This window comes from Stegastes partitus, unplaced genomic scaffold, assembly GCF_000690725.1.
Source record: "Stegastes partitus isolate 25-593 unplaced genomic scaffold, Stegastes_partitus-1.0.2 Scaffold145, whole genome shotgun sequence".
NCBI classification, from domain to species: Eukaryota; Metazoa; Chordata; class Actinopteri; family Pomacentridae; genus Stegastes; species Stegastes partitus.
Window position 1 is genome coordinate 264918 of NW_007577876.1, and position 14855 is coordinate 279772.

At 44.9% G+C, this 14855-nt stretch overlaps 1 protein-coding gene across 5 annotated transcripts; it reads right to left on the bottom strand.

The window, feature by feature from the left end:
- Positions 1 to 15: 15 nt before the first annotated feature.
- LOC103355361 (myosin light chain kinase, smooth muscle-like) lies at positions 16 to 9487 on the bottom strand. Of its 5 annotated transcripts, XM_008279127.1 has the most exons (19): positions 9364 to 9487; positions 9145 to 9232; positions 8521 to 8979; positions 6907 to 7053; positions 6614 to 6766; positions 6391 to 6513; positions 5986 to 6039; positions 5757 to 5887; positions 5506 to 5662; positions 4973 to 5284; positions 4773 to 4869; positions 4479 to 4682; positions 3973 to 4190; positions 3368 to 3491; positions 2785 to 2937; positions 1744 to 1873; positions 1488 to 1569; positions 1141 to 1281; positions 16 to 572 (listed from the first exon to the last, which is right to left on the bottom strand). In XM_008279127.1, the coding sequence occupies exons 3-19, from the start codon at positions 8684 to 8686 to the stop codon at positions 367 to 369; spliced, it is 2598 nt and encodes an 865-aa protein (XP_008277349.1). In that variant the 5' UTR covers positions 8687 to 8979; positions 9145 to 9232; positions 9364 to 9487; the 3' UTR covers positions 16 to 366. The 5 variants fall into 5 exon arrangements, with proteins under 5 accessions (XP_008277349.1, XP_008277351.1, XP_008277350.1 ...); XM_008279129.1 differs by having other exon boundaries at positions 6683 to 6766; positions 9145 to 9487; XM_008279128.1 differs by having other exon boundaries at positions 5986 to 6030; positions 9145 to 9487.
- Positions 9488 to 14855: the final 5368 nt, after the last annotated feature.

Sequence of the window (14855 nt, forward strand, 5' to 3'; positions counted from 1 at the left end):
ACTTCAGCTCAGTTGTTCTTTTAAACTCAACCTTTAATTTTATTACCTCTTAAAACATTTACATTTGAACAATATTTAAATATGTAACATGTACAGTTTTCACGTGACCTGTCTGATCTCTGCGGCGTGACGTCACCTCGTGTCGGTACAGAACGTTGTGCATCAGTTACTAACCGCATTACAGGAATACAAACTTCATGAGTGCCCTGCTAACAGGTGATGTGTCTCCAAACCCCATAATCCCCCTTGATGCTAGATGACGACAACACGCCCTTTCTTTGCTTAGACATGACGTGAGTAGCTGTCCATCCGTGAGCTGACGTGCCGTGACTCTAATGAGGGAAAGCCTAAACGCTTCACGTTCCCTTACAGCTCCACTTTCAGCTTGGCAGAGCACATGGCTTCCCCCAGCTTGTTGCTGGCTCTGCACACATAAACCCCGGAGTCAGAAGGCTCCAGATCAGCCAGAACCAGAGAGCAGAGCCCGTCTTCATGTTGCTGCATTGTCACTCTGCACGACTCAGACATCAGCTTCTCATCCTGAAGCCACTTCACCACCGGCTGTGGGTAACCTAGAATACAGACAATAAGACATCTGTGCATAACAACGGTACAAAAACAGGACACTGCACATTACATAAACATAATGACATGACTTAGGTGTAGCTGACAATCTCCCATATCAGCCAAACAGATTGAGGTATTTTATCATTTACAGGAGAAAAAAAAAAAGAGAGAAACTCATTAATATTTGGGGGGAAAAAGTGTTCGCAGCTTTAAAAGTTGTTCTAAATGTTAAACAGATTAAAGAATAGTTCAGCATTTTAGGGCACTATAAGGATGAGAAGATCGATGTTGCTCGTATCATTTTAACACTCTGGTCTTGTGTAGATTAAACACAGAGAACAGTAAAGCTGCTGAGCCCAGCATCTGGACACTGAGCTCACAGGAGGTGCTCAACTGGGTGATAATCAGATGTTTTCAGCTCTTATGGTAATCTGATTCAGTGTTAAAAATACTGGTCGTAGCTTCACATTTCGTTCCATTGCTCATATTGTAGACAGCGTCGTGTTTCTGCCCTCGGCTCTTGCATAATGCAGCTTGGCAGTAATAATGCACATCACACTTCTGTCACTCTACCATTGACAAGGCACGTTAGCTGAGCAGTCGCTCCCTTGGGAAGGGTGGCGTCCTTCAGGGCCTGCTGGAAGCGAGGCTCGATCTGAAGCTGCTTATCCAGCGACTGGATGGCCTCCTCTGCCTCCTGGCTCCAGCCTGGCTCTGGATGAGAGGGTGGATGATGATGAATGAAACAGAAAAGGCTTTACTGATCATAAAAGGGTAAACTTGAAGTGACAATCTGAAACTGTGAGTCATCTGCCATATGCATGTAGATCTAGGACGTGGGAGGGCATTGTGTGTGTGTGTGTGTGTGTGTGTGTGTGTGTGTGTGTGTGTGTGTGTGTGTGTGTCTTTATCTGTCTTACCCTCTAAAGAGCTGCCAGGAGAGTCTGGCCTGTTGGAGAGGTTAGCCATTCGCTGTAGGGCCAGAACAGCCTTGCCAGTTTTCTAGAAGTTTAAAAGGGAAAAAAAAAAAATTGCACTGAATGACAAACTAGACTCATAACCAGGCTTCAGGTCTATACAGGACGACGACATTAAAAAGCCATCATAAGGAAGCGCTGATAAGAAAATTATTCATGCGTTGTGCTAACAGCGTTGGAGTCATTGCTCAGGTGTTACCTTCCACTTGCGCTTGGCCAGAAAGCGTCTCATCTTCTCCTTGTTGAGGGACTTGGTGGGTCTGCGGCTCAGAGGGGTGAAGGAGGCCATCCAGGGGTGAGCCAGGGCCTCGGTGCACGACAACCTGCCTCTGGAGACGGACAAGCAAAGGCTGTCAAACACTCCCTGTGATGCAGGTGTGCACTATCTGCTGTGTGATGGAGTGTGTGTCTCTTATTTTCAACGTTAACTCGCGTGTGAATTCATTTTCTGCAGATGAGGGAATGTCCCAAGAAACTGGAGCTCAGAGTGTGACACCATGAACAAAGCAGCAGTTTAAAACTCTCCATCATAAATACACATACTGACATATCGGAAATAGATGGTGTTGCAACCAGCGGTGTCTCTACAACACACTGGACGTCATGACACAACCACGTCTGCACTATTTCAGAAATGATAATAGGAAGACGGATCTACGGGTCGCAGGCCAGAAATCACAAGTCAGTCATCAGATTGTCAAGACTGCTGGAGGGATTTTGTCCCACTCTTCCTGAAGGTCTCGGTGAAGCTGGTGGACACGTTGGGGGACAGGATCAGACATCCAGAGCTGTCTGAAATGAGTTCCTAGACAACAAGCGGTGGAGCTGCAGACATTCAAGTTGCTGGCTACGGCCCTAAATGACGTGTCAGCATCCGACATGCACACCAGCCCGTCCTCGTCCGTTTCTTGTCACCTGTTGCGTTGTGTCATTTGGATAAAACTGCATTTTAAGGTCACTCATCAAGGGAGTGTCTGTGTTCTGGTCACGCTGTTGAATCATGGTCCTTAAGGCCACACCTAGCCAGGATTAACTGAATGGTTTGTCACCAGTTGACCAGCTTAAACACTTTTAGCTAGACTGAAGTCTGATCATAACAAAAGAAAGAAAACCATCAGTGTGCTGCATTTATGTTTTTGTTCAGCGTATATACTTGATCCTAGTGCACGTATCATATGGAGCAGTTTGCCATTTAGCATAATTATATAAAGCAGAGATTAAAACATAAAAACAGACCAACCTCCGGTCTTTCTTGAGCAGGGAGCTGATAAAGTCTTTAGCTTGATCCGAGATGTCCTCAAAACTCTCCTCGTCGAACTCGTAGCGGGCAGCGGTCACAAGAGCAAAGGTCTCAGCATCACTGTTTCCCTGGAAGGGGGATTCTCCACTGAGCCTAGATCAGAAGATATAATGAGCGCAGGCTCAAACAAACTGTATGAGCTCATCTGCAGTGTCTATACCCCCCAAAAAAAGACAGTTTTTTCAACTTGGGGGAACATGATGTGTTTTCAGTGCAGTCATACCAAGACAGCACCAGCAGATGGTGCCAAGTCTGTATTTGTGGATCCATGTAGATATGTATGGGGAGCATTGCAGTGTTTAGCCCATTAAGTTTACATCAGTGAGCAATCCAAGGTGGTAATAGATTACATTTGGCTGCTTTGCCATTTCATTTTGCAAAAGTTTTAAGCAAAAAAAAAAACCCAAAAACTCACTGCGAGCATGTTTTCTTTTAAACATTTTATGAGGACATGAAATCACATCAGGTGTTGTGCACTCCACTTTTTTCCAGCTGCAGCCATCATCACCACAGTTCAACTCACAGGATGAAGCAGATGACTCCGATGCTCCACATGTCGGTCTCCAGGCCCACGGGCTCATAGTTGATCACCTCAGGGGCCACAAACTCGGGCGTACCGTGCAGCACCATCAGAGGTTTACCCTCCTCTGAAAAACAGGACAAGAAACAACTTCCTCAAAATGTTTCCCCCAAACACTTGGTATGTGTTTGCATGAACCTATTTACAGAAAGCTCTCGTCTTCTCTAAATAGACCACCCAGTCTGGAGCTGCTGCATCTGGAGCATCACATTTTCTGCACGAATTGGCTTCATGTGCTTTGCTGCCTTCACTGAGTTGAGGTAGGAGTCTATTTAAAGAAAGTGGAATGGGCAACATAAACCTGCAGGAATGTAGACACTCCCTGATGCTATCTTCGGCATTCATTAGAGTCAGGTGTCCTGTATTGACCTTGCAATATTGTCAAGGTAAAAAAAGAAAATATATTTGTGTCAGTTAAAACTGAAGCAGAGTTTATGAAGCCAGACACCTGCATGCAACTACCTGTGCATAGAAAGAAACTGCAAAACCTTTTCAAATACAGTAAAAGAGGATCTGTCATAAAAAGGTGCAAATCCAACCAGACTCACCCAGTTCACTCGCCAAGCCGAAGTCGATGATCTTGATCCGTGTCCCGGTTGTGTCCACACAGACGATGTTCTCCGGTTTGAGGTCCAAGTGGATGATGTTCTGCTTGTGAACGTACTGCATGCCCTCCAGGATCTGCTGCATGTAGCGGGCACTGGTGGGCTCCGTGTGCTCGAAGTTGTCATCCACGATGCGTTCAAAGAGCTCGCCGCCTTCGATGCTAGACACACAAGGAACTCCTATGTAGTCTTGTAGTGGGACTGCGTTGGTGCATCTAGTGTTATTGTAAAATGTCTTTTACACACTTCCAGGATTTTAGAGTGTGAAAGGTTTCAATTCACAAAACTGAATGTACAAACGTTTAACCACCAACTATTGCTGCAATGTCTTCGTCTCTAGTTTATACACAACCTGACAGGATATTTTGATGTGTTGTGTTATGATATTTTGTGTCTTTAGAAGAGCAGAATAAACTGTTCATCATCATATATAGTTGAACGTGACTTACTACTCCATGACCATGACCAGCTCCGACCGGGTGTCATAGGCAGCCAGACACTGCACAAGTTTCGGGTGGTGAAGCTTGTTCATTATTTCGATCTCTTTGCGAGCGGTCGCCTTCTCCTTGGAGGACCTGGCCCGGTAGAACTTCCCTGCGTAAGCCTGGCCCGTCTCTTTGTGGGTCAGTCGGTGCACGTCTCCAAATTTTCCACTATAAATTTTAAAAGCACAATCAGTTAGAAACCTTAGGTAGGTCTTCAGACTGGATCCCATCTGTGCCAAGTATGGACTCCTGACTTACACGCCCAGCTTCTCGTGCACGTTGTAGTGCTCCTTGACTTTATGTTTGGTGTCTGTGGTCATGGTGACGTATGACTCTGGTTCTTCTTTCTTCTCCTCTTTAGACACAAAGATGGCAAAATAATCAATTTTCTTACAGAAGTGACAAAACAAATCAAAGAACACGACTTTCTGTGGCGAGTCATACACCGTGTCACCCACTTGCAGTCGCCATCTTGACAAACTCGGACTCCTGGCTCGGTTCACTGACCCCTGCCGAGTTGTAAGCTCTGACTCGGAAGCGGTACTGCCCCAGAGGCTCCAGGCCCGAGCGGACGTGGAAGGACGTGTTCTTACAGCGGTTTATTAGTTGAGTCCAGCTGCTGGGGTTGTCTGAACCGCCTTGACTGACCTCCACAATGTAGCCCAACACAGCCGTACCACCGTCGTAGCTGGGACCAGTCCAGGACAGAACCAGGGACTGAGTGGACAGCTGGGACACAACCGGATGGGATGCTGGTGGATCAGGCCGGTCTGAGGAGAAACAAAGCAACAAAAGAATCAGAGGCAATGATATTTGGAGTGTTTTCCTTCACTTGAGGCGTAAGTTTAAATGTCGTATTATTATTATTATGGTTCCGAGCTCCTGACTTTTCACTTTTAACCTCATTATCTGTCTCTGATTTCTTTTGTTCAGTCTGTCAGCCTCCTATCAGCACAGCAGTGATCACTTAGAGCACTGAAGTGAGTCTCACCTATGACGCTGAGCGAAACTGTGTGCTGAGCAGAACCTGTTCTGTTTCGTACAACCACAGTGTACAGGCCTGTATCCTCCGGAACCGCCTGAGAGATCTCAACGCCGCTCTGCGTCTTGGTGCTGCAGATTGAAATCCGCGGCCCTCCTGCCACCACCTGCAGAGGAACAAGGTTGGACGTCATCAAGGGTTTCACAGGCACAAATGAACAAGTCGAAGCTCGATGCTAACGACAGTTCAGACATTCGGACCTTGTCTCTGTTGTAAATCCAGCAGCAGGCCACAGGGACGGAGCTGCTCCTGAACTCACACTGTAGTCGGGCCTGCTCGCCCACTCGGACCTCCACCTGCTCTGGTGGGTCCAGAAACTCCACAGGAGGCCCTGAGGAGATTCAATTAGTTTGTTTTCTAAAGCCTGAGCCAAAGAAATCAACCTTATCTTCATTCAGGTCTTTGTATGATGTGATATGGGATCCTCACCTTTGTTGGTGGAGGCTTTTGTCTGAAGGCTGCTGTCTCTGATGTCTGTGGAGACTGAAGAAGATGGCCGATTTACAGGTAGGCTCACTGATTGGGGGATTTAAAAAGCAACTGACCAATCATGTGGTAGCATTTTTTTGAACAGGTAGGCAGCAGTTTCTGGACTCCATGTTCAGTTACCAGAAATGTTTGTGTGGGTGCTGAGACTCAAAGCTGTGATTTAAACGCCCACATCGGTCTCAGTTTGTCACTTCCTGCATTCGTTGCTGCCTCCCTACCCTCCATTATGGTGAGTGTATTACGGTTAATTTGCATTATTTGTAGAGGATTATTTTATTCAAAGGAAGAAGAAAAGCAGAAACAAGGGATAATTTCATGGGTGTGTGACGATGTTTAGTGATCTACCTTTGTCCTTTTCTTCTGCCCCTTTAGAAGCTGAGGACAATCTGGTGTTTTCATGTGATGCAACCCCAGACGTGACCTCACCGTGCAGCTCACGGCGGTTTGTTCTGACGGTTTCCTTTGTTGCTGTTCCAGTGTAAACAGAGTGAAGTAGGTTTACTGTACAGGGGTCAGTTTAATGCCGCTCTGCTCATCATCACTGGTTGTTCTGCACAAAATGCTTTACCTGTGATACGTAGTGCAGCGCTGCTCGACTGTTTACCTGCAGCATTCTCAGCTGTGCAGGTGTACGTACCAGCGTTTACAGGTGAACACGCAGACAGAGTCAGGCTGGCAACACCGTTTTTGAATGAAGTCTTATTTGAATGCACCTTCTCACCTACAAACCAAGAAAACATCAGACCAACATGTTTCCATCACAGATGATCAATACAGTCGATCTGTCATTGTTTGGACGTCTTCATGGCTGACATATTCTACCAACTGGTATTTTCTAAAGAATTCTAATGAGTCACTTACCATTGTGTAGCCAGGAAACGCTCAGAGGTTGACTTCCGGTGATAACACCTTGCAGCGTAGCATCACCTCCACCACAGACTGTACAGTCTCTGAGCGGCTCTTTGAAGCGCGGCGCTTCAACACTCTGAACTTTTGTCTGCCGGGAATCTGAACAGAAAGCAGATGTACAAAGACAATAGGTTTTGTTTCCAGACATGCTTTGTTTAGTTGCAGGCCAGCGTTCCTCTATCACTGACTCACCAGGATGGACCACATCATCCAAACCCTCAATCATTAGCTGGTGTTTCATGTGTGTGTCCAGCCATCCATTATCTGTACACGGCTTAGTCTGGCAAAGGGCTGCAGGGGGGCTGGAGCTCGTTGGTGCATCTACGTTATGCAACATAAATGTATTTAAAGATGCTGCATAAAAATAAGGATACTCAGAAAAATGATGGTTATTTAATGGTTCTTCAGAAGGTTCTCTTGTTGTGCCAATTAAAGAGCCTTTAGGATGGTTTTTAATTAATTTATGTGGTTCGCCACAGAATTAAAGATTTGTATTTTTATTGGAGTTATTTGGTTTGGTGGCAGGTAATAAAGTTAGAGAGTTAGATCAATCACTTGGTCTGTAAAACATCAGAAAACGGTGAGAACGGCGTTTCTCAAATCCCAAACTGGCATCTTCTGATCAACAGTCCAGAGCTGAAGCTATTAAATGCATTAGAATGGAAAAGAGCCAGAATACTGCATGTCTGAGTCCCTTTGTTCTTAAATTATTATCCTTCCTTAAGATCCTTCATCCTGAAAATGGTTCCTGACAAAACATTTTTTCCGCTGCAGTTTTTTGAAGCACTATTTAAACTCCAGACTGGAACCAGTTTTTTGAGGGTTGTTTACGAAGCCTGTGGAGGCTCTATACAGAACGCTTTAGAGAAACGGTTCATTTAAAAAAAATCTCTTTTCACAAAGTGTACTGTGGCACTATAAGCTGTTCATGGGTTCATGCTCCTGACTGCAGAAGGCTGCAGACTAATGCAGGTCTTTGTCTGTTTTTGCCTCCAGGCTGAGCGGCGTCAGTTCATCACTGATCTGGTTTAATAGACTACAGTACGGCTGTAAGTGAAGTGGAATTCAACTGGCTGTTTACAAGGTTTTCCCACCACATTTGTATAAGTACGAGTGCATTTTGGTGCTGGAACGTCCAGCTGGGTGGTCAGTGGGCGGTCACCAGTGGACGAAGGAATGCCATCAGTCTGTGTACATTAGGGAGCAGGAGGGGAGGAAAGGTTTGAGGACAAAACTAACCGTCAGACACCACAACTAACAGCACATTTCACAATAATGTCAAACTAGTGACTTCAACACACAGCTTCAGGGGTTCTGACTTTGTTGTACAGATTTACTCAAACAGATTCCAGCCTTCCTGGTGTCCCTGAAAGTCCTTTGAAATGTCCTCATGTGAGCGGTTTGAGCTGAAGCGTGAATCGCCACAGTGGGCTGAGGGAAGTGGTGCAACTGTGGTAAATGTGATGAACACCTTCCAGTTATATTGCAATACTGAACGGTTAGAGCAGAGTTTTACAAACGGGCAGATCAGAAAATGAACTTGTCAGCTGTTTGTCATGCCTTTACCTGCTGCAGATGGGATCCCCAGTTTGCTGTTTCCCATCAAAGTCCTGTCCGTTGTGTCCAGTCCGTTCTCTTTCTGCTTCTTCACAGAGGTAGGCTGGGTTTGAGGCTTGAGGGCCAAGCGGAAGGTGGACACAAAGGTCTTTGGTTTCCTACTGTCTTTCTCCATCCTCGAGTTGAGATGATACCATCAAACAGCCACTCATCTGTTGGGCCTTCTTCCTCTTCTCCTGGTTGTGGTTTGTGCCGCTCAGTTTATGGGTCTGGTGTGAAACTGGTGTGTTGCACACTCGCCCTGTCTGTCTTCACACATCCTCTGAGATGCTGGCAGGAGGAGCCTCTGCTTTCAGACTGCCTCTGCGATGGCTAGCCTCTCTCTGCCCCTCGGTACACAGGAAACAGGCAGCGCTATCGGAAGGACAATTAAAAACACACATGTCCAGCCCCCGCCGGCCCGCTGACCTGAGAACAGAAAGGACAGAAAACATGTGTGACAGAAAACAAAAGAGGCAGTGAGTAGGAAATGTGTGGGAGAGAGAAAGCATTGAGTCTGAACAGAACCAGAGCAACAAGGTGGGACAGAGTACACCAACACCACACAGCCATAGGAACAAAAAGCATGTCTACCTCCATGAAGTCTGTGTCTCCTCTCAGAACACACTTCCCGGCTGTGACCTTCTTTGTGCCACTTTATTCCCTGGAAGCACTCAGCAGCCTGTGACAGAGTGGAGGCAGGAATCAGGCAGAGCCAGTAGGACAGCTTTCTGTTTGCACCGACGCTCCTGTCTGGCTCTCAGCAGACAGACAAACCTCTGAGGTGACTCCAAAAATCCTTTTTGCTTTTACCTGGTTTGAGTTTCTGCAGATGAAAGTGGACGAGTGAGAGCGAGTGACCACCAACACTAAGCTCGTCCTGTAGACGACACCTGTAAACCTGTTGGTCTGAGCAGCGCTGCTGGCTGGGTGTGTCTCTGAGGTGCGTGCTCATTCGCCTTTTGTGTCACAATTGTTAGCTGCAGACTGGTTTTTCTCTCGTCTGTGTGATCATGTGAAGCTGGTGTGAAGGGTTCTAGTTTCGTCTGGTGATGTTCTGGACGTGAATGAAGTTGTTGGACATTCTTCTAAGTTTGCTTTACATATTGTTTTAACTTTAGCTCTGCAAGCGCACAATGAGATCAATGAAAACTCTAAATGTGTTTATAACAGTTATTATGTAAGCAGTATAGACAGCTGCAGAGCATTGTTGTGTATAGTTTATAGTCAGTACAGTTTCCATTCAGTGCAATGATCTTATGAATCTGCAAAATCATCACCTGCACTGTAAAAAAAATAATATTTCAGCAGCTTGGGCACCAGAAACACAGAAATATGACAGGAAATAGTCATGCAATTAAAATACAGTAATGTCTTTTTATTAACATACATCTTGTAGCCCTGATTAGTTCAGATCTTACATGAGATCAGGAGCATTTTTTGGCTTTTTCATGTAAAGTGTAAAAACAATGAATGCTGAATGATAACCGCTGTACTGACTGCATGACAGGTTTCATGTCACACACTGATCAACACATTACGTTAACAAGTTAGTTCTTCTGTAGTTCTGCATTTATCTCTCATTAAACAAACACGTCTTTATAAAACTACAAAAGTGTAGATATGTGGTGAATCACAGTTGTGGGTTAAACGTTATTTAACATTAGACGTGAAGTCACGGCTCAGTTCTGTCGTGTCACTGGAAGAACTGTGTTTTTCACAAATACAGAAAATAATGTGTGAAGGAGCAGATGATGTCACTGTGTGTCTCGTTTACACCAAGGACGGCACACATTCAGTATTGTGCAGATGTTTGGAGGTTTGTCGTCTGTTCCCTCTGCAGCCTGACAGCAGCCTCACACATGACGCGCAGCCATAAAGGACTACATCTTCAGTGACAAGAGGATCAAAGAGTCCTGCGACAGATGGTTTGACCCCCGCAGACGGCAGGTCTCAGCATCACGGAGTCGTCTGGGATCACACGAAGAGACGGGAGACACCGAGGCAGCTCCAGGCCAACAACAACTGCTCTTCAAGGTGATCCAAACAAGCCACCTGACAAGTGACTTGAGAAACTCCACACAGGTGAAGCTACAAGAACCGAAGAAGACCGAGCACAGCAAATGTTAAACTAGACCTTTAACAGGAAAAACAAAACATCAGATGTGTTTTCATGTATAAATACGACTGATAAAGCTGAACTATTTCTCACTGCATTTAACTCCTGAACATTTGCAGTTTAAAATGAGAAAATATAGACGATAGTAAACTGGATGCTAATTTGTTTTTCACACAAAAATCTGCGTGTAGACGGCAAATGTTGAAGGCTGATTAAACAATTTATGACTCTTTATCATGAATTTATTTATTTATTTTGCAACACTGTAAAAAATAAAAATCAACAAATCTGTAAAAATAATGAAAATCTGGCAGCAACAGTGCCAAAATCCTGTAAGTTTAAAAATCATAATTCAAGAATCAGAAATGTAAATCTGGCACCGTCGCTGAGTTTTTATTGGTAGTTACGCAAAAGAAGGAAAATCTTTAAAATTACAGTTGATTGTACCGTTTGTCATCTTTACTATAAATAATGCATTTTCTCTCAAAAATGATCATATATCTGTAAAACAATGACACGTGGTTCATTCAAATGCAGTGAGACGGTGTTAAAATGGAGTGAGTTACTGTCTCTGTTTGTTTTGGACGTTATTCGTAGCCTTCACCGTGTTATTTATGGTTAACGTGTTCATCGACGCTCTTTCTGTTGGTTGTAATTTAACCAAACAGGGAAAGTCTGTGGAAAAAAAAATCACAGTCGTATGAGCGCACTTGGCATGAAGCTAAAAGATAAATAAAAACTATTTTTCGCATTACTTTGAAAGGAGCATCACTTTACTGTCAGTGTTTGTAAATCCGTGCATGGGTTTGATAGAAGCCACAGTAAGTGAACATTGAACTACAGAGTCAGACTGCTGAGGCCGCTGTGGCTCATTAGCTGTGAAAAACAAACACCAAATTCTTGTGGCGGGCTTACAACACTCTGACACCAATAACACATGGTGCGTAGTCACTTTTTTGACCCTTAAATGATGGAGTTGTGGTTTCAGATGGACGCGGTTCCCTCGGTGGGGGCGACTACGGCGATGTGAGGGAGCAGCTCGTGGGCCTGGTATGTCTAAGTGGGACCATATGGGGGAGGCACATAGTTTACTTTAGACTTCAAACATATTCCCAGAACTAAAAGCAGCTGATTGATGGCGCAGACCCCCAAAAGTTTAACTGTTTACTGACAGACGGCAACAACTGGATGAAGACGAGGGAAAACAGGGTCTTTACCAAACTGTGTAACGCTGTAACTCCCAGCGTTCAGGACGGATTAGGAATCAGTGCCACGTAGCTCGTACAAAAATGTTGGAAGCTGCACTTCACTGGAAGAGCTGAAGTAAAGCTACACATCATCTACGCACACAAGTGTTTGGTGTTTGAGCTTTCTGGCTTCAATATGAGTTTTTCAGTGTTCAGCTCTTGCTGGGAGCAGCTAGCAGAGCGAGGGAGGTCCACCACCAGCTAACATCTGGTCACTTCACACGAGCAGCCGGTCAGAGGCCTACACATGTTCTCATAAAGCTGCAGGTACATCCAGTAACGTCTGTGTTTCCAGCAGGACAAGCTCCTCCTGACGACCAGAACAGCTCAGACAGTTCCTCAGTTCACAAAGCGTTGATTTCTGCTCTGATGCCTTTTTACAGATGTTTCATTACTTTTATTGTTTCATCTAATGTTTNAATCAGCTTTAATGGCCAAGTACTGCTAGAACGTCGTCGCCTTTTCTTTTAAGATATTCGACCGAATATAGAAAATGAATCTTGGAATTTTAAACTTTAAAAAGGCCGGACCTCCGTCTGAAGTCTGAATGCTAAAAACTCCTTCCACAAGTCCAGCTCCTCATAAAATACTCTCTTTCCACAGCGTTGTGTCTAAGGGATGGTTCTGGGTCACCACGGCCAGCTGTATCCATCAGCCTTATCACTATGTCAAGTTTTGATTTCTTAGCCTCAAATGGTTGATGCAACAAAAACACCCACAGTGAACAGACGTGTTGTACAACCTGGAGGCAAACAGAAGCATATGTTTTAGTAACGAGTGCAGACGTGTTCCCGATGCCCTGACTGTTACTGTTCCCTTGTAAATGTTCTGTATTGAACAGCATGTAAAGCAGTGCAGTGATGTTTGTTTTTGTCGCTCTCAGATGTTCTGAATGAAGATAAAACCATCAACAGACGCGCATTAGGAAGGAAGGTTTTTGGAAACCAGGTGATACGACTTTACGCTTTAAGTGACACCACATTACGACGCAGCAAATGAAAGTCTGACCTACATGCTGTTTTTCATGCAGGAGCGACTGAAAGCCCTGACAGACATCGTGTGGCCTGAGATCGCACTTCTGGTGAAGAGCAGAGTCAGTCAAGCCAGAGACGAAGGTATCATACAGACTTACCCTGAATGATCTGCAGAGCTGTGCCGGCCAGATCAGTGTCCTGGTTCTGTGTATTTATTTCATTTATAGCATTAAAACATTCTTATGCTTATTTTAAAGTGCATTTATTCCACATGTGATTCAGGAACTGATGGACAGAACAGTTCAGTATTCATTTGTTGGTTTTTAGAAAATCGTTTATGAACAGCAGAAATGGAAGTGATGTCCAGAGTGTGTCGTGTTCCCGTCACTCTGCTTGTCTTTGCTGTTTTCCTACAGGAGACATGAGCGTTTTATTGTCTTTGCAGGTAAACAGGTCTGTGTGGTGGATGCAGCAGTTCTTCTGGAGGCCGGCTGGACAGATCTGGTCCACGAGGTCTGGGTCACCATCATCCCCGAGGAGGAGGTAATGTGCTTGTACTTGCTCAGTGACACAAACTTAGAGCCGCATTCGCTTGAGTGACTGTGACGAAAATGCATCCTGCAGTGGGATATGTGAGACAAAGCTTCCCTTAACCCTCTGAACCCCAGACAGTCCCTGGGTGTTCTATGCTCACATTTTGACTCACTGTGGGCTCATTGGTCACTGAAATATAAACTCCTGCACCTCTATGGACACAGCACAGCCATGGCTGGAAGTAGAGGGACTCAAAGCACTGTGACAAAGTTATAATGGCCCAAATGGTAAAAAATAGGAAAATAAAAACGTTTGAAACAACCTGGAATCAACATGTTGTGTCCACAAGTGTTACCAGTATGAGGGAAAAGTGTGCTTTACATACTATAGATATTTCCTACTTCTTGATTTGTTTCTACGCTTCGCTCCATTCAGCTCCATTCAGCTCCATCCAGCTCCATTCAGCTCCATCCAGCTGTCTGTAGACACAGCCTGCAGTTCAGCCTGGACGTCCCTGAACGTCACTTGTGGCTCCACAGTTTTTTGTTTATTACAGAATCCGTTCGGTGCAGATTTGATGTATTTTTGGCACATTTTGAAATGAGACGTGTGTAATAAAGCGGTCTTGATGGAATATTGTGATTTATTTTTAAGTTTAGGTTTGGTTCAGTTTTGCAACAGAACAGATGAGTAGTTCAGGGTCCGCTGGAAAAATGAGACAATTCTTTCAGGGGTTTTATTTTTCTACAGTTTTTGCTTCTGATAAATGGAAATAAATTAAAAAGGTATCATGCTTTTCAAACTCACTGACAGGTTTCGCGGGTCAAAGGGTTGAGAAGTCAAAGCAGTGTTAGAACAGTCTCAGTCATTGTTTGATTTAACTTTACTGCAGAAGTTAAATCTTTCTGTTTATTCATGTGATGCTGTGATTGTATGAAGCTTGTTTGTTGATATGTTTGACATACTTGTCGCTATGGGGAAATGTGTACGTTGTTGTTGTTGACCACACTTTCCTGTTTTGCACTCGACCACTGGGGGGCACCAAAGTTGGAAAATGTGAAAGTTGGACCTGCCTCCCCTGAATCCTGCTGTTTCTCCTCTCAGGCTGTGTTGAGGATAACGGAGCGGGATGGTGTGACCACAGAAGACGCCCTGCGCCGACTGGAGAGTCAGTGGTCCAGCAGCAAGCAAGTGGAGCAGGCTAACATAGTGCTGAGCACGCTGTGGGAGCCCGAAGTCACTCGCAAACAGGTCAGACACACGCCATCCACACGTCTGCATTACATGACACAGTCCAGGTCTATAGAATAAGATCACTGGATCATTTTCCCCTGCGTTTTATTCTGAAGGTACTGAAAGCTTGGAATCTTCTTCAGAAGAGAATCCATCAGAGGCAAGAGGGACAGTAGGAACACGTCTGACTCTGTGTCA